General features: G+C 39.7%; 1 protein-coding gene across 7 annotated transcripts in view; it reads left to right on the top strand.

Moving 5' to 3' along the window:
* Nucleotides 1-21,698, top strand: part of SHROOM3 (shroom family member 3) — a 279,842-nt gene that overhangs the window by 222,862 nt on the left and 35,282 nt on the right. For 6 of the 7 annotated variants that reach the window (XM_036227824.1, XM_036227825.1, XM_016156012.2 and 3 more), the window contains 2 exons: nt 1,213-1,344; nt 17,082-17,213. In XM_036227824.1, the coding sequence (XP_036083717.1) occupies nt 1,213-1,344; nt 17,082-17,213 (264 nt within the window). Of the gene's footprint in view, nt 1-1,212; nt 1,345-17,081; nt 17,214-20,921; nt 21,063-21,698 lie in introns of those variants that run through there. The other variant, XM_016156019.2, reaches the window with a different exon arrangement.

Raw genomic sequence — 21,698 nt, 5'->3', positions numbered from 1 at the left:
ATTCAGTTCATAAGTGACAACGTCCACCAAGTCTTCAGACTTCAAGTTTAGAGTTATACTGAATATATTTAAGGTCAGGAATCCTAAATTTTGTGAGAAGAGTGATACACAGGAGGAGGTATGGGTGCTTAGGTATAATTAAGGTAAAGATGAAACTAGCTTAGAAGTGGACACTCCCATTGACTTCCTGGTCATCTTCCTCCATGTCCTGAAATGAAAAAAAATCAACAACAGCTGGTAATCCTGCTCCCTCATGAGGCCTGTGCAGAGGAGAAACAGCACTGAGTTCTCACCTGCTCAGGTTCCCGTTTGCAGGATATGCACACCAGTCTGCTCTCAGAGGCTTAGAAAGATTTTTAAAGACAGATATTGAAAGCACACTGCCGGTACCCAGCAAAGTGGAGTGATGGCAAACCTGCTTCAAAGCCCGATGCGGGGGACAGTCTGATTAAGAGGAGGCCCTAGGGGTGCTGTCAGAATGTTTGGAAATTCAGAAGCCGAGACGCTCCTAAGGAGAAGAAATAGGCCTTTTCCCATGGCAGAATGCATTGGCCACGCGGGGCTTAACATTTTTCTTTGACTCCCTGGGAGCATGGACGAAACGGGTACTGGAAGATGGTGTTGGGGACTCGGGGTGGGCGGGTGGATTTAAACGGACACACAAAAGGCTTGCCTCCAGCACAGTGGAATCCAAACAATCTGAAATAGTCTGGCTCAAGAGCTGGCATGTGCTTCTGAGCTGCCACCCACTGAACAGAGTGGGGGCTCCACTTGGAGAGTGCTCGCCCTGCAGAGACACTGAGAACCGAGGCGGTGGGGTCTTGGTTTCAGGGAACCACCTCGTCTGACAGTTTGATTCAGTGAGTCCAGTTCTTCACTTACCAATGGATGCTGAATTATAGGGGAGTTCACCTTCATAAGAGTTAGCATATCTTTCTGCCCCTCTTGGTTTGAAAATCTGGTATTCTAAGATTGGAAGTACACTTTATGGTTCCATAGAAACATAGATAGGAAGGGATGAAGTGGTGGATTTGCCTTCTTTAAGGCAGAGATCCTTTGTGGGTACAGGCTAACTTTGCACTTAGCTGGGTCGCTTTGCTCTAACTCCAGGGTTAACTTGCCCTTGTGTTTCTTATTAGATTCATTTGTCCCTCTGCCCATGAACACCATCACACTCAAATTCCTGTTTTCCTTTTTTTTATTTTTTGCCAGAGATGCATGTAAGGACCCGGGCCCTGCAGGTATTGGCACTTCTGACTCCTTTGGCCCAGAGCACCTCACCTCTGAACCCCAGAACAGGAAAGCAGCATGGTCAGGAGGAGCTAAGCTTCGGCTAAAGCACAGGTAAGAAGCAGAGGGGTCTGTGCCGAGCGGTTCAGAAAAGGGACACAGCCGCTGGAAGAGGAAGCTGGGTAGGGGGCGGGGGGCGGCGGGGCAGGGTACTAGTAAAGGTAGAGGCTAGTGAGAGAGGGAAGGAGGGGCTGAACAAGGGGGTCAGATAGAAGGAGTTCAGAAGGATAACCTTCTTAATTGCATTTTTTAAACTAGGTTCTGAAGAACCTAAAATTTCCAGGGAGGTAATCCAGGGTTCCTCAAATAATTTGATGCAAATATCTTTTTTAAAAATATACCCACAGCTGTTTTTAAAACTATAATTAAAAACACTCAAAGTGATATATTAATACTTAGGATATGACTAATATGTTAAATTGTACAACAAGATTAATTCATCTTTGAATTAATAGTCATTTAGAACTTCTTTTGTCTCTGATTGAGGAATGTCCTGAGGTTACAAAGTTAGCCAGATGAAAATTTGTAGCCACTTACCTGTGTTCCTACATGGTAGGTGGTGTGTCAGGACTTTGCAGATCACATCAAATCCTCACACCAGTCCTGTGAGGTTTGCACTAGTATATGGGAGGTAGTGGATCCAAATCCAGACAGTTCAACCAGGCTTATAGCCACTATGCTCTATTGCCTCAATAGTCAGCATAACAGAACCTACTTCAGAGGACAGCCATGGGAATTCAGTAAGATAAGGTATTCGAACCACTTAGTACAGAGCTCACTCATAGAAAATGAGAACTAAATGTTAGGTAAAATAAATATTAAGAGGTAGTTTAATGATGTTGTGCTTACTGTTATCATCATCATTTTCATCATTATATGGAAGGCTGTGTGCCAGTGTGAAAGGCAGTGTAATATAGTAAGATGGGGTCTGTAGTGTTAGACTACCTAGAATTCATATTGTGATTCTGCCACTTATTACATAACTGCAGGCACATTATTTAAGCTCTCACAGTTTCCAGTCTGTAAAGTGGCTTTAATAACTAACCATAGGATTGCTGAAAAGATCAGAAGTGGTCATACACATAAAAGTATGTCAGGCAGTGCTCCGCACATCATAAGCCCTCACCAGATGCTGGTTATCATTGCTTTCAGTTATTCTGATTTTGGTTTGGAGGGGTTCTTTCGTGTAGACACATGGATTTGCATTATAAATAAGTAAACATTGTAAATTCAGATTTATGCAATTATCCATGTTTATGGATATGCAAATGTGCACTAAAGTATTTGTTATGTTTTATATAATAAAACAAAACTTGTATCTGGTGTCTGTATTATGGTGTTCTGTAAGATTTCATTTTAAAAAATGATTCAAAAAAGTTTAAACATACCGATTGAGGACAGGCCAAGATTCGCAGAGGGCTCTGACTACAAGAGAACCAGCTGGCAGAAACTGTTTCAGGATCAGCCTGAAGAAGCAGAAGTATCAGGGTTATCGCACTTCCCTTCAGCCTCCTGGGCTCTTCAAAACGTAGAGAAGCAGAGCCTTCTATTTCATAAGACTCCACTGGACTGTGTAAGTTAATGTAGCACCAGTGGCAAAGTTCTCAAGGCTATAAAGTCATAGTCAAGAAGTTATTGCACTAACCTGGGAGGCAAATGATGAAAACTTGAACTAAAGGTGGCGATGGGACAAGAGACAAGACAGATTTGTGATGAATTCAGGAGTCAGGAAAACAGCAGATGAGGATGGGGGAGGGGGAAGAGAAATTAAAGAATATGACTTCTAAGTTTCTGTAATGGGTACTTGAGGGTGTTTGTGGGGTCATTAGCCAGGAAGATGAAGGCAGGAAAAGCAGAGAATAGGTAGGGGTTAAGAGCTTGAGCACTGGAATCACACAGACCTGGGTTTGAGCTTGCAACAATTAAAATATTTTACAAAGGGATCCTTAACAAGCAGATGAAACAAATGAACCTAAATATATATATTCCTTTGGTGTCCTAACCACGGAGAGACGGTCTTTGAAGCAAGCTGGTGTTGCCCTCATCAGCAAAGCCATCATCATCAAAGCTGGTCAACCGGTACTTGTGTACATGAAGGGAGACTGTAAGGGAGCAGATAGGCAAGCCATTTCCTTTTGAAAAGTCATGACCTAGATGTTCATGCGTCACTTCTGCTCATGTCTTAGTGGCTGGAATTTTTACTCTATTTATACTCTAAGAATTTTAAGTGTGTCTTTTCTCCACAACTATACTATAAGCCCCTACAGCAATCCACTTCCTAACTTTTTCCTATCCCCTGAAGCATCTCTGTAATGCAGATGTCACTGATATAGAACTGAACTGGAACACTGGAGTGGTTCTGTTCCAATTCTGATCCTAAATCCTGTCCGTTTTGTTATTTTTTTATTTTGAAATATTTTGACTTCTAAAAAGTTGCAAAAATACTAGAGATTTCCTGTATCCTTATCACACAAATAACAAAACTAAGAAATTAATGTTGGTGTAATACTATTAACTACAGACTAAAAGACTTTATATAGACTTTATTTAGATTTTACCAATTTTTTCCCCTACTAATGCCCTTTTTTTTTTGTTCCAGGATCCTCTATTGCATTTGATTGTCATATTTCCTTAGTCTCCTCTAATCTGTGATATTTCTTCCATCTTTCCTTGTCTTTTAGGACCTTGCCACTTTTGAAGAGTATGGGCCAATTATTTTGTAGAATGCCTTCTATTTGGGTTTGTCTGATATTGTCTCATGATTAGACTGATGTTATGTATTTTGGGAAAGAATACCACAGAAGTAAAGTACTGAGTGTCTCCTATCAGGATTACATGATGATGATTTATTACTGGTGATGTTAACCTTGATTACTTGCTTAAGGTGAAGTCTGCCAATAACTTTATAATAACTTATTATAAAGTTATTATTTGTGCCTTTGTAATTAATAAATATTTGGGGAGTGATAACTTTGAGGCTATGTAAATATCCTGTTTCTCCTCAAACTTTCTCCCACTGATTTTAGAATCGATATTTTTACTCTACTGTTCTAAAGATGATTCTGTATTTCATTCTTTCTACATTTATTCATTGAAATTCTATAAGGAACAACTGTTCGTTTCCCCCACTTATTTATTCAACTATTTATATCAGTAAGGACTCCATCATATATCAGCCATATTCTACTCTGTGGGTTATAATCCAATACTATGGTTATGTATTTCTCAAACTGTTCCAGCTTTGGTCATTGGGAGATCTTTCCAGCTGGCTGTGGTCTAAATCCTGGTTTGAAATATGGAAAGGGGTGAAGTGCTGGTGTCTTGTTCTTCCACATAGAGAATGCGGACATGGTGTGCTTATCATCATCTTAAGAGTCTTACAAGTGTTGAAGTGGGAGGTTAGTAGTGGGCATTGAGCAAGTCTGATTTGTGACAAGTCACGGAAGCCTATACACTGACCTTGGGATTGAAAAGCACTGGGGTCACCTCAGGGGCCAATTCCAAGTCGGTAGACCACAGGTATATATATATAGCTCCTTTTTCATGGGGAAAACAGACAGAAGGAATTTCTCACTTATTTATAAGAAAAAAAGCACAAAAGGAAAAACCTCCGTTCCCCTAGGGTATATACAGGGACCAGCCGAACAACCAAATTCAAGAGAGAGAGAAAGAATCTTAGTGGCCCAGAGCTTACTGTTCTCACAGATCCGATCCCAGCTTCCCTTTCTGCTTCGATCCCTGAATTGTCTCTTATCCAACTTAGTAGGAATCCTATGATCTAACTTATCTTGGCAGAAAATTCTCCCTAAAATTTGCCAAGCCTTAGGCTAGGATAGTTCAGTGAGTTGGTAAAAGAGACAAAATGTTCCCGTTTTAAAACTCAAGATTTTCTGAGCCAGTGCTTTCCACCATGGACTCCTCATCCCTTCCTTACTTTCCACCACCAGTCACCACCATCATTATAATGATGATCTCATCTAATTAGTAAGCACTTACCCATACCTGGTGACATGTTTTGTGCTCTGTGAAGTAAATCAAGATGAACGGAAAATAGAAACTCACAGTTTGACTCCTAATTCATCCTCATTTGAGCAGCAAGATTAGTTCAGCTGGTTCTCTGCACGTCCTTTGGCAATGAGTTCTGTCCCCACGATGCTGACTTAGTGTTCTTAAGACTGTGCTTTAGGAGGCCTGAGTGGATCTTGATATAGAACTCCTACTTCAGTGGCCTCTTAAACTGTGGGAAACTTAAAGCAATTAACACATACTTTTGCAGACAGTGGCATTTTTGCATGTGGAGGAGGGCATAGGTTTAGCAGGGAAAATCATTCAAGGAAACTTCCTGATTTCAGTTTGATGCATTTTATCAGCAGATGATTTTCCTTGCTTCTGTCTTCTTCCTGCCCACAAAATAGAATCCTGGCATTTCTAAGCTGCTTGCTATTGTCTAAGATGCTGGTTCTTCTCAGGAAAAGTGACTAAGCCACCTTCTCTTCTTCCCTTTAAAGCAGGAATTGAATTTTAATTGGCCAGTCTACAGAGGTGACTGGGAACAAGTCCCTCCCACTTGCACTAAGCTTAGCTGCACTAAGCTTAGCAAGTTCAGGGCGGTTCACGGTGTCTGGCTAGAGGAAGCCTTTGTAACCCTGAGAGGAGCAAGGAAGAGCAATAGCAGTGTGTAATGGCTTTTTACCCTACTCCTGAATGTGACATTCAGTTGGCGAGAGGGTTGTTATCTAGAATGTTTCTGTTTGCCACAAGGTAAGTCCACTATTACATTAGAATGAGATTTAGAATCTCATTGCAAGATGATTCTCAACTGACAAGCCTTTCACAGGTATCTGTTTGATGTTGTGCTATATCTGTTTATAAAGAAAAATAATCAACCACACGTTAAGTTTAAGCCCATTTTCTCTAAATTGTCATGAAAATTATGTGAGAACCTCTTATAATTCAGTGCACTATTAATTAATATTTCTGTTTGGGAATGTTCAATCATCCTCTCCCCTGTATATACTATTGCCATATTTTTTATGATGTGAGTATTGAGAGTGGCCTTTTATCTCATTCAAATTAGCAATTGCTTTGTGTCATGTACTTCATGGCTTTGTTTCCCCTTTTTCCTGGGGAATTTCAGAGTATTTCTGTCTCACGGAGAGAATGACTACTTACCTATGTGCTAGTAGCCAAGTTCTCTATTCTCATTGCCAACACTTCTCTAAAGAAATGAAACCTGTGAATCTGTTCTCACTTTTAAAGAAAGGTACAGTCTTCTCATTTGACTTCGAGTTTACATGAAAAGAAGTGATTGAAATTTACAGTTTTATGTTATTTAACTCCATCATAATTAAAGGTTTAAATACTTGATTATCTTTTCCTTTATTCACAATCATTTGAATTCAGCTTTCAGCCTTATAAGCTTGATTCAAAAATGTAAACAAAATGTTTTCATTGAATCAAAATTCCTTTTCAGAGTTATCTTGATGCCAATGCTTGCTTCTAAGGATGCTTTTACTGAAGATATAATATAGAAAAGAATAGGTGGATATAACAGTCATGGTAATGTTCTAGATCTCAGGGTAACTTGAATCTTTATTGTGGGCATTTCTTTTATCTTGTAAAAAGTAAAAAATAAGAATATTGAACTGCTTATATTATAAAATACACATGTATAGAGAGAGATCCCAGGGCTGGTTTTTCAAGTTTTATCTGGCACTCTTTCACTTGAAAGTGCGTAACAGTGGGCATTCTCCTGAATTTTATGATTTTCTCCCCTACAATATCAGGTCATGCGTGAATGTTGGTGAAGGTTAATCTTCTCCTTATTGGGAAATTTATTATGGAAACATTGGCAGGTATGGACTGAGGAGGTGGAGCAAATGTCCCAAAAGTTTTCAGCTTCTGTGCCTTAAAACTCTCACTATTCTTTTCATTCATTTTCCAAGAGTATTTGAATTTTTTTTAATGAAAAGTTCTTTTCCAGTATGATTTTGAAATATAGAGTCTTTTTTTAGACCATTGCTTAAGGTTTTTATCAGAAATTAATGCTTTCTGTTCTCTTTGTTGTTGCCTTTGATTTCTTATTTGTGGTTTCTTCCTCTAAATGAGGAGAAAAGTGAGATAAAGAAGAGGAAAACAATACAATACATTGAACTTACTCCAAAAGAGAATTGAGTTTCTTTAGTGTTGAACATGGGGCACAAGGGTTGGGCAGGGGGGAGGGCATTTATTTGTTTTTGTTTAATAGAGTTTGGAAAAAAATCACTGCATACAGGTAAAGCTTCTGCATCACACACAAAAAAATCTTTTGTTTTGGCAAATGAAATTTAATTTATACTTTGGGATTGTATAAAAATTATTTATCTTGATTTTGAAATATCTTAGTATCTCGGACTCCTTTAAACCCTCAAAGCACAATCTTCTGCAGGTTTATGCATTAAGGAGTGTTTTCACCTGTGGTAGTGGGGTACTCTTCTCTTGCTCCTCACCCCTGCACCCCACAAAATGGAAGGGAAGAGCATGCACAGCACACCCTTTACTGGGCCCTACTGAGCTGCTCCTAATGCATCCAACAGGGAGTCTTCGGGGAGAGCCCCCAAGCAACTTCTCAAAAACAAACAAACTAACTAACTAACTAACAGCAGTAATTCAAGGGCATTTCTAGTTGTCTGTAACTATATGACCCTTTTGAGGCCCATGAGAGTATGTTTGTGGGTGTCTGCATGTGTCTGTGTGTGGAAGATAACAAACCAGCATGAAAGTGATTTCTCCTCTCGAAGGTCTAGCAACATATTCTGTGGCACAGAGAAGTAGTAGAGAAGAAAATTCTAAAATCATTATATGTGATAATCTGTGGAAGTTGGTAAAAGCCAGTCCCTCTTTCCTTTCTTTAACAAATGTGTGGTTACAAATTGAGAGTTGAGAAGAAAAAGATATTTACTGATAGTTTATACTATTATGCTATGCTGTTGTTTTAATTGAGTTTGAAAGTCAGCAAAAGACAAAGATGAATGCTGTCAAAGATGCCAGGGTTTGTATCAATTTCTGCCATGACTTATATACAGACATTGAAGTGTGGGCAGGAGAGGTAACTGTTTCTCTGTGTCAGTTGAGGGGAGAAGTGTTGAACGGGGAATACTGAGAAGATAAACATTTCAACATGATCATCCATTGGTAACTAACTAAAACATACCCACCCCCATTGCTAATCGCTCTCTCTTTTATAGTAACAGTTTTGTGTGATCATCAATAAAATTTTATCTTTTTAAAAAAATTAGAATGGAGGGTTGGAAGGATACGATTAACTAATAGTGAAAGGATGTTGGGACAGGTATGGAGGAATTGGGTAAAGTATCTTAACAGAAAAGGTCCTCTTTACCTTTTATGCAAATTTTAGATGTTAGAGTCTTAAGTCTGTTAGCAGACTTCCCTCTTACTTGTGATTCCATTGTCAAAGCCAAAAGTCCCCAGAGCATATTATCAGGATGTGACATTTAAAAAGAACTTTTCTTTTCAGAAAGAGCTATGTTGCTATGGGGTTATACTACTTAATTCATACTTTTCTACCCACTGAACCACTTTTTTAAGACACAGATATTATTGAGGCAATTATAAAAGCCTTGGAAAACTTTGCTTGTTAGATTTTTCTGTGAATCCAGAAAGTCTGAGATAGCCTCAGTAGTCATAGAAACCAGAGGTTAGGGATGCTGTCATTTGTCAATTTAGCAAATTACCAAAATTGCAAGTGATTTTTACTTTCAGCCAGCAATTAAACTTCCTGGAATTTCTGCAGATATGTTGGTGTAGATAGAAGTCAGTGTATGGGCATGGTTATTCATAGAAGCATTATTTATAATAGCAAAAGACTGGAAATCAAAAAGCATCTACAAAAAGAGTCTGGTTAAATGAATATAATATAGGCACATGATGAGATGCTAGGCAGCTAAAAGGAAAAAGGTATGAGGAAGCTCTAAGTACTGCTTATAGAATGATTTTCAGTATATATTATAAGTTCAAAAAACAAAACAAAAACGAAAAAAAACAAGGAGTAGAACACCACATTTAGTTCCTTTGGTGAAAGAGGCGAAATGAAATTATATGTTCATATTTGCCTCTATTTGCATAACAAATCTGGAGAAGACACACAGGAAATTCCCCACAGGGGTTAGCCTTAGGGAGCATGGGAAATGCAGGAGGCCTGGGAAACGGGAGAGCATGACTTCTCTCGATGGCTTTGATCTCCTTTTTAACTATGTAAATGAAATCTCTTCAAAAGACTACCTGAGGTAAATATGGGAGAAATGTTAAGATTGATAAATTTCGGTGATCAGCACTTGAGTGTTCTTTATATTATTTTGAATACATTTATATTTGTGTGAAGTATTTGATATATTTTTTAAATAGTAGAAAAATAGTAACAACACTCAAAAAAAAACCCCAAGGAAACAGAATTTATGGGATATATTGATATATTGTATTTTTTCTCATTTGTTTTTGGAGTGGGTTAGATAGAACCTTGTTATAGCAGATTTGTTTTCTGTTATAGCATTGTACAGTGAACCAGTGATGGATGGGTAGGCAGGTGGTAGATTAAGAAATGTGATTTATTTGGCAGTGCTAATAGTTTGAGTATATGTTGTATTCTTACACCTTCAACTCATGCCCAGTTGATAATGTTAGTGCTCCCTAAAGAGCAAAGTCTCAGACATAACAGCTCATCAAAGAACAGCATCAAAAAAAAAAAAAAAAATTAACTCCAGCTCTGAGAAGTTTTTAATTTCCAAGTTGTGGTTGTCACCTTTTCCATTTATCTAAAGCATACCATTCCTTCAAGGGCATTAGAGTCCCACTCTACTATCACCAGCAGCATGTGAGCTACTAAGTGCTTGTATCATAAATACCTCCATAGCCTAGGAAACCCAATCTGATCTGATGACTTCTACCATCAGCTCTTCACTCACAAGGCTCTGGCCATTCTGTTCTGATTCTTGAAAACCCCCTACTCACTCCCACTTCAAGGTCTTTGCATTTATAGTTTCTTCTGTGTTAAATTCTCTGCCCCCAGCTTTTTTGCATGGTTGATGATTTCTCATCATTTAAATCTTCAAATGCGTTCTTTCAAAGAGGCTGGCCCTGACCCGAGGCAGGACCCTCCCAATTTTATTACATTACCCAATTTATTTCCTTCAGCGCCTTTAGATTATATGGAAATATCCTGTTTATTTGCTTACTTGCTTATTGTCTGTCCCTGTAATCTACCCTCCCCACCTCATTTGTATGGTTCATTGCTTAGAAGTTAAGAGCACAGGCTTGGGACTAAAGCCTGGGTTTAAATATCAGCTCTGGTCCCAACTCTCCTTGTGACTTTGGACAGTCTTATTTTACCTCATTTTCTAATTCACAGCCCTGTATCATAAACATAGTTTAAAGGTTAGGTGATAAATACGAGTCAAGAGCCAAGACTGATGCTTGGCAGTCAGTAGACACTCAAATATTTTTCTGAATGAATGAGTGATACTCTGATTCTATTTAGCACTTTTTCTTGCATCAAAGACGCCCAACAAGGTTATAAACTTCTTATGGTTATCTGTGACCTCCCAGGACTCCTACTATAATTCAGTGAGGTGCAAAGCACATAGTAGGTGATCAGTGAATACTGCTTGAAATACCTGAACTGCTTTATTGTAAATTTCTCAGAAATATGCTTTGCATTCCTGAATCGCTCTGTGTTGTGGCAAAATCACCTAAGAAGGACATCATGTCACTTGCTAGTTCCAGTTTCATCAGCCTACCCATCCCACGCAGTTAAGCTTCCTGGTTTGTGGTTAGGAATGCAACAAAAGGGCTTTGTTTGAATTACGCCCACGCACAAAACAGTTTGCTCAATTTAAAAATTAAATCGTCCTTTGACTCATTGATATGCTCATGATATAATGTACTTTAGGAAAATATTTCCTTATCTTTTTAAAGATCAAAGTGATCCCAAAATGTAAAAGCAGCCTGTACTCTTTAGGAATGTTTATTAAATTATTTGCATCACTGAAAAAGTCAATAAACAGCTGTTTGACTTTTTTTTTGTTATCTCAAGATACATGAAGTATATTTTTAAAATGAGAGGCTATTTTTAAAATACTTTTTAAAATACTTTTTAAGGGGTAATACATGTACGTGGCCCACAATTCGAGTTACAAAAGGAAATACAATAAAAAATAAGTTTTCTTCCTCAGAAGCAGCCATTGTTTCTAATTTCTCAAGTATCCTTCCAGAAATACTCTTAACATTAATAAACATGTAGATGACTATGTATATTTTCCCCTGCATACTGTACCTTAACCATATATTTTGGAGATATTTTCATATCAACATGTATAGAGCTACTCTATTCTTTTAATAGCCACATAAATATTCCATTACACAGATGTTCCACACTGACTTAACTGTCTGCTACTGATGAACATTTAGGTTGGTTTTTAATCTTTTGATAGATGTTTTTTTTTTTTTTTAATTTTTTGTTACATCCCCAAACTGTCCTTTATACTCCCCTAAACAAGGTGTGAGAGTTGGTGGGCTCTAATTCAGTCATCTTTTTCATTGTCCTTTTTCCTCATTTCATCACTTAACTGTACATATGGAAAACTCTTATAAAACAAAGATTTATCTCTGAAGACTTCTCCCAATATATGTTCTGCGAACAAAAGAAAGGGTGGGGATTTTTTAGGACCTTTTGATTTGTTTCCAAATTACTCTGATGAGACCTGATGAGCCCCACCACAACCATGGAAAATAGTTACCTCTCTAATCTTCTCCAGAGAAAAGTGCCCCAGCTCGGGTTCCCTGTCTTGGCATGGCAAGACTTGGGTATTTATTTTATCTTTAGTAAGAATTATTTATGATTTACTACTTATTAAAGGAATTACTTTATTTGGTCTTCCTACCGGAATGTAGGCTTCTTAAGAGCAAAGACCATATCTTAGTCATTATTCTTTTAAATATCAATTAGTTTCACCTCTTCTAGTCCTCATTTAACATGCCCCTTGAGCCCCAAACCACCACATCTGCCGTTTCATTTTTCCCTCTTCTAGGCTTCATAATGAAAATAGAGGGTAATGTATGTGAAGTCCCTTCGGCTTTTCTTCCCATCCTCTCCCTTTCATGCTGTGAGCATCAACATCCTGCCTCCTCCTGTCTCTCATCTCCATGGGACTGGCTTTACTCTTATGTAAGGTTATACCCTCCACGTGCCCTCTAGAATGTCTCCTCGTCCTTTCCTGCTTCCTCGTGAGTCATAAGGAGTGTCATCCCCTCTTTGTCCTGTATCTTCAGCAATGCCTGCATACACTCTCTGTCTCATACAAACTTGCTCACACTTCTCATTGTTTAAAACAAAACAGCAAGAACAAAACCTTTCACTCCCTGGTCCCATCTAGTCTCCTCGCTACCACTGTCTTTCCCTCAGCACAAGTTTTTGAATGAATTAGCGGGCCTTGCTGTCTCCATTTCCTCTCTCACTCACTTCTTACGCCACCAGAATTAGGCTTCTGCCCAGTCATCCCATTGCAAAGACTCACTGGTTGTCAGATCCAGTGGACATGTGTCTACCCTATTTAGACTAGCCTTTCCATAGCAGTTGTAGTTGAAAGTCCTCCCCACTAGGATTCTGTGAAACTCTCATAGTCTCCTAGTTTTCCTCCTAATTCTCTGGAAACTCCTTCTTGGGCTTTCTCCCCAGCTCCCCTTCCCCAAAATTGTGATAGTTCTGAGACCTCTCCTTAAACTAGTTCCTTTGTCTCCCTATGCATTCTCCCCAAGCATGTCTCTTTTCTCAAAGGCCATGTGTTTTATGACTCCTGAATTTCTATATGCAGCCCAAACTCCAGCCCTCTAGACCCTGCTGCATACTACACACCCCCCCTGAGCTTCCCACAGGCGCTTCACATGCGCTCACCCCAGAGTGAGTTGGTCAGTGCCCCTACTCTTATTCCCTGCTCCCTCTCTCTACCCCGCCTCATTTAATAGTTCTTTATATAGGTTAAGAACACTGCCATCCTAGAAACATGAAGGCCGCCCCTCCTCCTTGACTATACTTTCTCTTGCACCACCTACATCCAAGTGGTCACTCGCTGGGCATTTTTCCTCAGTGGCTCTAAGATATGTCTTCTTCAAGTTCACGGCCACTGCCTTAGTGTCCAGCCTTCATTATCTCTTACCCCAGCCAATTGAATAGCCTCCGATCTTTCTAAAATTTATTCTTCTTGTTGATGATATCTTCCTGAAACTCAAACTTGAACGTGGCTAAGGTTCTTGGTGACTTCCAGTTCCGTGGGATACTGTCCAAACCCTCTAGTGAGCCCTGTTAAGATCTGACCTTTCCTGCCTCCTCACCGTCAACTGCTGCTCTTCCTCTTCCTCTTCGCCTCTCTGGCTACTCTGAGTTACATGTGCTGTGTTCTTGCACATTTCTATGCATTTGTCATGCCGTTTCTTCTCCCTGAATATCCATCCCTTCCTTTTCCCACCCCTTTCATGATTTAGTTAAAAGTGAAGGCTTCTTGACCCAACCCCACAATCTTAGTGACCCCGCAAGTATCTTGTTCAGGTCTCTGTTACAGAACCAATCACATTGTATTTATACTGTCTCTTCTACTATACTGCGAATTGTTTGGGTCTAATGATACTTTATCATTCTTTGTATCCCCAGTGCCAGCATAGTGGCTGACACATAGAAAGTCTCTATGGATGTCCCCTGAATGAATGAGGGGAAAAAAAGAAGAAAGGCCTGGTTAGCTTATATTTAAAATAAAGCCTTGCTGTTGCTCCCCCACCCCCACCACTTAACCTAGGTGCAACCACTCCATATGCCTTCATTATACTTCACAGTCTCTTTACACTTCAAAGTCTGACTCAGAACTTTCAGGAAAGTGTCTGATCCTTCATGAAAGAGGTGTACCAACTGATAGAAAGTCTGGGTCACTATATTGTACTTCAGGGCACCTTCTCTTCTTTCCTTTGAGATTTCAGGAGAGAGCGCATCTCTGAAACAGCTGAAATTGTTGGTAAACATTATGTCACGCCTCGTCTCCTTGACTGGAAGAGGGAGCTGCTTTCTGTAGAGCCCGTGGAATTTGCCACCGCCTGTCCATTGCTCTTGGGTGGGAAAGGCTTCTCGGCCCCAGTCTTTCCAGCTAGGCATGGACAGGTACGGTTTGGGGGTGAAGCTTCTGGAGAGCCATCCTCAGTGCTACCACCTTCAGGTATTCGGCTAAGATCACTATTCAGTAGCTTCTATCAGCTTCTCAAGGCCAGTTCCTAGTCATAGGACTAGCACCCTTCTATGAGGTAGGGGAGCCCTGCCAACCCCTCTCACTAAGTAGTCAGAACATGGAGCAGGAAAATGACAGTTCTTTCTTCTTATGTCTTTCGGACCCATGTGGATCATTTGGACCCATATGAAATGTCTCCAGGCGCCTCATGCAAAAGAGACTTCATATTTTTTCATTAAGTCCCTGGCTTTTCCTGTATGACTAACCAGTAACATTTATTGACTTTCTGAAGTCATATGTAAACGGGTTTGAACCCTGACTCTGGGACTTTGGACTGTGTGATTTGGGCACCAGGAGGGATTTCTAATCATGGGAACTCAGAGTGGTTAAGACCGTAGACTCTTTCAGTTCAATCAATATTTGACTGACTGCTGAGAATCTTGTGTCTATATCCCTTGTGTCACAGAAGACAATTTTCTTATCATAACCTCTCTTCAGAGAGTTGAAACAGGTAATTTTTGGAAATCATTGTTTCTCTTGGCAAGTCCTTCAGTGTCTCATATACATCTCTAAAGTTATTTCGGATTAAAATGAGGTTAACCTAGCCTCTTTGATTGATGTCTTCATTTTTTAGATGAACAAGGGCTCATTAAGGGGAAATGACTTTAACAGGGACATATAAAAAGCTAACAACAAAGTCAGAGCAAGCACCCAAATCTGACACCTGGGACAGTATTATTCTGATATACTTAACACTCAAAATATTATTGGCATCAGGGGAATGATTTTTCATTTATTTGACAAGAACCAATATATTTTTTCATAGAAAAATAGGTGGGTGTACTTATAACTTTATCTTCAACATGTCAAAGTGGATTCCTGGATCTCATAAAAGTATTTCTAAAGTGCAGAAAAATTCCCTTACAGTCTTACAGTTCAGAAATGTTCAGCATGAAATACCTGACAGCTCACCTTTTTTTTTTTTTTTTTTACCAAAAATAAAGCACAGCCACTCTCTCCTGATTCTGACCTTCTATAGTAGTGTAACCCTCCTTACCAAATTCATCTTCAGTGCTGCAGTCTGAAGGACACCCACTTTCCCTTCAGCTTTGTTAATTCTTTGTGTTATAAGGGCAGAATGTTTAGAAGTTGAAGTCATTGACTTGCAAAAAGAGAAACTATTTTGGGAGCATCTCATTGTTTATACTGCGTAGCTTAGAGCATTACCACCCAAAGTTGCATTTGATTTTTATGTAGTTCTTACTAGGAATAATAGCATTTATCCAGTATCAGTTTATGACAGAGGACTTCAAAGTCCCCAAAAAGCTTTTTACCATATATCCACACAAAGTTCCTCAGGAGGTGGGAAGGAGTTGTTTCCATTTTTATATATTGATAAGCCGAGGCCAAGGAAGAACAAGGCAACTCTGCAGAGCTTTAAATTAATAAAGCATAAAATGTTAAATGTAGGAAATCTAGGTAAAGGTTATATGAGAATTCTTTCCCTGCACCCCAGCTTTACTGAGATGTAATTGATACATAACATTGTGCAGATTTAAGGTGTACAAAATGTTGGTTCGATACATTTATAAATTGCAGAATGACGATGACCATCATAGGATTAGCTACCACCTCAATTCCCTCACAGAGTTATTTCTTTTTTGTGGTGAGAACATTTAAGATCTATTCTAACCAGCTTTCAAGTATATGATACAGTATCATTCGCTATAATTACTATGCTGTACGTAAGAATTTATTAATCTTATAACTGGAAGTTTATACCCTTTGGACAAAATCTCTTCATTTGTCCCACCCACAAAGCATCTGGTAAACATTGCTCTACTCTGTTTTTCTAAGTTTGTCTTTTTTAGATTCCACGTATAAGTGAGATCGTACAGTATTTGTCTTTCTCTGTCTTGCTTATTTCACTTAGTATAATGCCCTCAAGGGCTATTCAAGTTGTTGCATATGGCAGGATTTCCTTCTTTCTCATGGCTGAATAATAATCTGTTGACTATATCTACCATGTTTTTTTTTTAACCTGTTGATCCATTGACGGGCACTTATTTTGGCTATCGTGAGTAATGTTGCAATGAGCTTGGTGTTGGCGATATCTCTATGAGATCTTGATTTCAGTTTCTTTGGATATATACCCAGAAATGGGATTGCTGGATCATATGGTAGTACTATTTTTAATTTTTTGAGGAAGCTCCATACTGTTTTCCCTAGTGGCTGTACCAGTTTGCATTCTCACCAATAGTGCAGTTGGGTTTATGTGGGAATTCTTTATACTGTTTGGTACAGTTTTATATTAGTTCGACATTGTATAAATGAAAAGGAAAATAATAAAGCAGAGAATAACAATGGTTACTAAGAGAATAAGCAGTAAAATCTACTTTCCAGTATTTACTTGCTTGTTTTCAGTCTCTGAGGATAACAGCAGTCTGCTTCTAAATGCATAAATCACATCGGTGAAGAGACTAAGCTGAGAATACAACTGATGTTGGGGGTCCCTCTCCTGTGTCTCCCCAGGCGCAGTGAACCTGCAGGCCGACCTCACTCGTGGCATTCAACCAAATTTGGGGAGAACCAACCAGATGCCAGCATGATGCAAATATCTCAGGGCACGATTGGCACTCCGTGGCCCCAGAGCTACCATTCTAGGTAAGTGACGAAAGCTGAGACCCAGGGGTTTCTTTCCTTCAAATGTCCTATTTTCAGAAAGGAACGTTTTCTTCTCTTTTGAGAACATTATCTTCCATTCACCCCAAGTATTAAACCTCTCTACCCACTACCTTCCTCATCCTCTTAAAATTCCTAACGTGTACGAATCATCTTCATATCCTGGGCTAGGTTGGTGTGAAGGGAGTACAGATTTATTTTGAGCACTGGCTAGCTATTTGAGATGTTTATTGGGCCTATTGATTCTGATGTTTCTCAATTACACATTATAACACCACACTAAAAAAAACTGACAAACTTCTTCCCTTGGTTTTAATGTTCTTTCTGCTTTAGTCAAATATGAGAGGAACTGGGGATAAGGGAGCCAAAGCTGACCACCCAGACATGTTAAAGAAAAAACTGAGTCAGGTCTCCCCTACACTTGCTACAGACTTGGAACCCACACAGATTGGAATCCATCTTCTTATTCCAGAGAGTCGGACTCCATTGCTTATCACTTTTTGGAAGGACTTGGATGAGGGTAATGGTAGGGAAGTGGCAGGGTCAAGAGAATATGAGTCCTACATACAAATGAGATGCAAGTGCTGATTTGGGGGTGGGGAGGATGGAGGATGGCTTCTGGAAAGATTACTTAACTAAGAGATGATGGTTATGCATTTAGCAAGGCCAGGACACAGAACGCTTAACACTCATGTCTGGTCAAATCAAGGGCCAAATTCTAGACCTCTCACTGGCAGACGTGGCTCCCAGCATATTAGGGCAGGCTTCAGGCCGCAGGAAAAGATAATATTATTCGGTTACCCTCCTTGTTACAGACACTCCTCTCCCTTTCCCTTGTCCCTCCCAAAAACCCTGAAAGAATTTATTCTCACCAGTGAGCCAGAGATGAGGTCCCCTAGCAGCCCCAATCCCCATGCAGGCACAGTGCTTTTGCTTAATGGGCTTTAAGGTACTGAAGATCTTTAGAAGGTTAGATGTTGGGGATGAGTGTTAACAGTGTGAAGGAAGGACAGCATAATGGTACCAGTCAGACGTAGACTTAAATCTCTCACCTTCAGCACCTACTTCACTAGCCCAAGAAAATCGGTTAACCTCTTTGAGCTTGGTTTTGTCTGTAAAATGAAGTTATTAATATATATATATATATTAATATCATCAGGTTATAGTGAGGATTAAACAAAATAATGTAAAACATTTAGTGCAGTTCCTGGAACACAGTAAGCATTCAAAAATTATGAAAACTAATTATAATAATTAGGCTGAAGACTTATCAGAGGCACAGTGAAACCTGGTAATGAACTTTAAGGTTAATGGTATAAACCAGCACACACTTATAAAATGAGAGCGTGTACTAATAAAATACCCCCTAAACAATGGGGCCCTTTAGAGCTTTCTAACCCCAAAGTTCTTAGGAGGCCCTAAATCTGAAGTCATACTGTGACCTAAAAAACATGCTGGCCCAGTCAGTGCTCAGGATGCTGCTTACAGTAACTATGGTGAGCTCCAAGAGGCCTCAGGAGAATGGCATTGGAAGTGCAATGTTCTGAAGGCCGTGCTTCTGCATCGTGTCCTCTTCCCCATCCCAACCTCCAAAGGGGGTTCGGCAGGTGGGTCATCCCTTGCACTGTTCACCATTCTGCCCCTCTAAACTTCAGAACAGCACCCCCTGACATTATGACTGTCGGCACAAAAGCAGAGTCGGGTACAAAGGAAGAAAGGAAAGCTCAGATTACCCAAAACGCAGCAGACATGTGGATTCTTCTCTATTCCTGGACAAATCATCCATGATTTGCGTTTGTTCCAAATTCATTCCATGCCTCAGGCTTGCAGTTCTGGCAAAGGGCTTCACCCCAGCTCTGAGTTCTGCTCAGAGGGTCTGACATTAGCAGCTGTAGAGAGAGAAATGCTACAGGTCCATTTCTGAGGAACACAGTGGCATCTAGTGGCCTAGTGTGCTAAATCAATGGGTCTGCATCCCTCTGACAGCCTTCCTTTTTAGTCCCAGAAACCCAATCTCACTCCTAAGTTTATGCAACTGTTTCTCATTAAGACACGGGAGAAGGAGGGAGCTTGAGGGAGGGGGAGGGGTATAAAGACTGAAGACACGTAATTTTAACTGACTGCAAGCTGGCTTGAATCTGGAACTTCACTGAAATTGTATTTCAGCTGCTTTCTGTCAGACCCTTGTCACTGTCTTCTTTGCTGCCCTACAGAAATCCCACACAATGGTCATAAAATATTAGAGTATTTAGAGAGATCTTAGAAAGTCATGTAGTCCAGCCCCCCTCATAAGAGGATGAAATAACAGTGCCAAAATACTAAAGTACCAGTACTTGTTCATTGATTAGTGCATTCAACAAATAGGTACTGAGTACCTACTATATCTCGGAAGATTTCTAGTTATTCAGGGTCCAGGGCTGAACAAAACATAAAAAGCCCCTACCCTATAATATTTGTTTCTCAAAGTGTGTTTCATGGAAAAATAATCAGCTAGATGCTCCTTGGAAAAAAGTTTCTAGGGTCACTAAAAAGTATTGTGCTAAGTGAAATAAATCAGGGAGAGAAAAGCAAATACCATATGATTTCACTTATATACGGACTCTAAAACAACAACAAATGAACAAGCAAAACAAAATAAAACAGACTCACAGAAACAGAGCCCAGACTGATGGTTGCCAGAGAGGGGAAGGGATGTGGGTAAGAAAGGTGAAGGGGAATATAGTGAATTATGTTGTGGTAAGTTTGCACAGTGACAGATGATTAGTAGACTTGGTGACCACATTGTAAGGTATACAAATGTCAAATCATTATATTGTACACCTGAAACTAATACAATACCAACTTATTTTTTAAAATGTTTCTAGGGTCAAATAAGTTTAGAAAACAGTATATTTTTCCTTGCAGAACATCACATGAACAGTAGTTTATTAAGGACTGAGACGTTTTGGAGTAATTGTTTAACTTATTTAGCCCGGTATTTTCCAAACATATTTGATATATAAGGAATTAATCTTCTGTAAGCACACTTTAGCAAATGTTTTCATGCACTTGTTTTGTGTTCTTTGCTATATTTTTAAGTATTTAAAAAATACTTTTAAGCATACAAAATAGAGCAACATTATAAGAATACATGTATCCACCACAAAATTCACAATTATTTTGTCATATTTGCTTCAGATCTTAAACATTATAGATACAATTGAAGTCTCTTTCATATAACCAAAGGGATATGATGTGATGTCAAGTAGTGGTAAGCACTATGAAGAAAAGAAAGCAGAATAATAGGGATAAGGAGAGAAGAGATGCTCTTTAGATAGTGACTTCCAGGAAGTCTTCTCTGATGCAGAGACTTGAATAATGGAAGAGAGCGAGCCAGGTAAAGCACATTCTCTGTGATGGGAACAGTGAGTAAAAGGCCCTGAAACTTTGACATGGGAAGATATTTCATGGGTCTAAGTTACAGTAAGGAGGCCGATTTTGCTGGAGTGCTTTGAACAAGGAGAGTGATAGAAAATGAGGTCGGAGAAATATCCAGACCACAGAGAGAACTCTGACACACTCATCTTCACAACAAGGCCATCTCTTTAGGATTGAAGACCGTCATTCCAAGTTCTTCACCATTAAGAGCTCCATCTTGGAAGCAGGAGTGGCACCACGTCCAGAAAGCGGTGGAAGAACTTGTTCCTAGAGGGTGATGTCAGGGCACTCAATAGCATGGCATATGTCACTTGGTTGTATTCTCCAGTCACCTTGGAAATGGGAATTCTGAAGAGTCAGAGCCCTCCCTAAGCATGTTACAGTCCTCCTGCGATGCCTTCCACCTGAGGTTTGGTGAGTGAAGCTTCCTGTAGCTGCAAGATGGAACCCATTCTGCCTCTGCTCTTTCCATCTCAAGACACATATCCCATGATTTCATGTTTCTAGACACTATTTTGAGATATGTTCATGATCGTATTTCCCCCCACTCAGTTGTGTTTCAGTTAACCCATCAGTTTATTCATTTTTGTTAAGTGTGTTCCTACGTTAGATTTGAATTACCCTCTCAGTGAACAACTGCTAAGACTCAGCAGTTGGGAAGAGGGTTAAATAGTTCTACCACCCACCTGGGACTGGTGAGCGAAAGAGCCCTAATGGGATCTTCTGCTTCCATTTCCCCTCAGTGTATTCACTCCAAATCTTCTGTTAGAGCAGGTAAAGTAGTTCATATGAGGTTGTCCTCAACTGAACTGTGTTACATGCATTTTTCATACAGCGTGTGCATTTAGAGGGGAATGCACGGGTGTGTGGGAGGGTGAAATCTGGCAGTGGCGTATGCCATGCCACGAGTGCCAGGGCCGACTTCACGAATCTTGCTGTCTCGGGAGCTATTCCCATTCTTTCTCCCTTGACTTGGTATCTGTCCCTCTCAAAGCAGGATGCTACATTCATTTGGTTGACTTTCTCTGATAAAGTTACATTTTTCAGGTA

The sequence above is a fragment of the Rousettus aegyptiacus genome, unplaced genomic scaffold (genome assembly GCF_014176215.1).
Source record: "Rousettus aegyptiacus isolate mRouAeg1 unplaced genomic scaffold, mRouAeg1.p scaffold_m13_p_10, whole genome shotgun sequence".
Classification (NCBI taxonomy): domain Eukaryota; kingdom Metazoa; phylum Chordata; class Mammalia; order Chiroptera; family Pteropodidae; genus Rousettus; species Rousettus aegyptiacus.
This window is presented reverse-complemented; position numbering and strand designations above follow the sequence as displayed.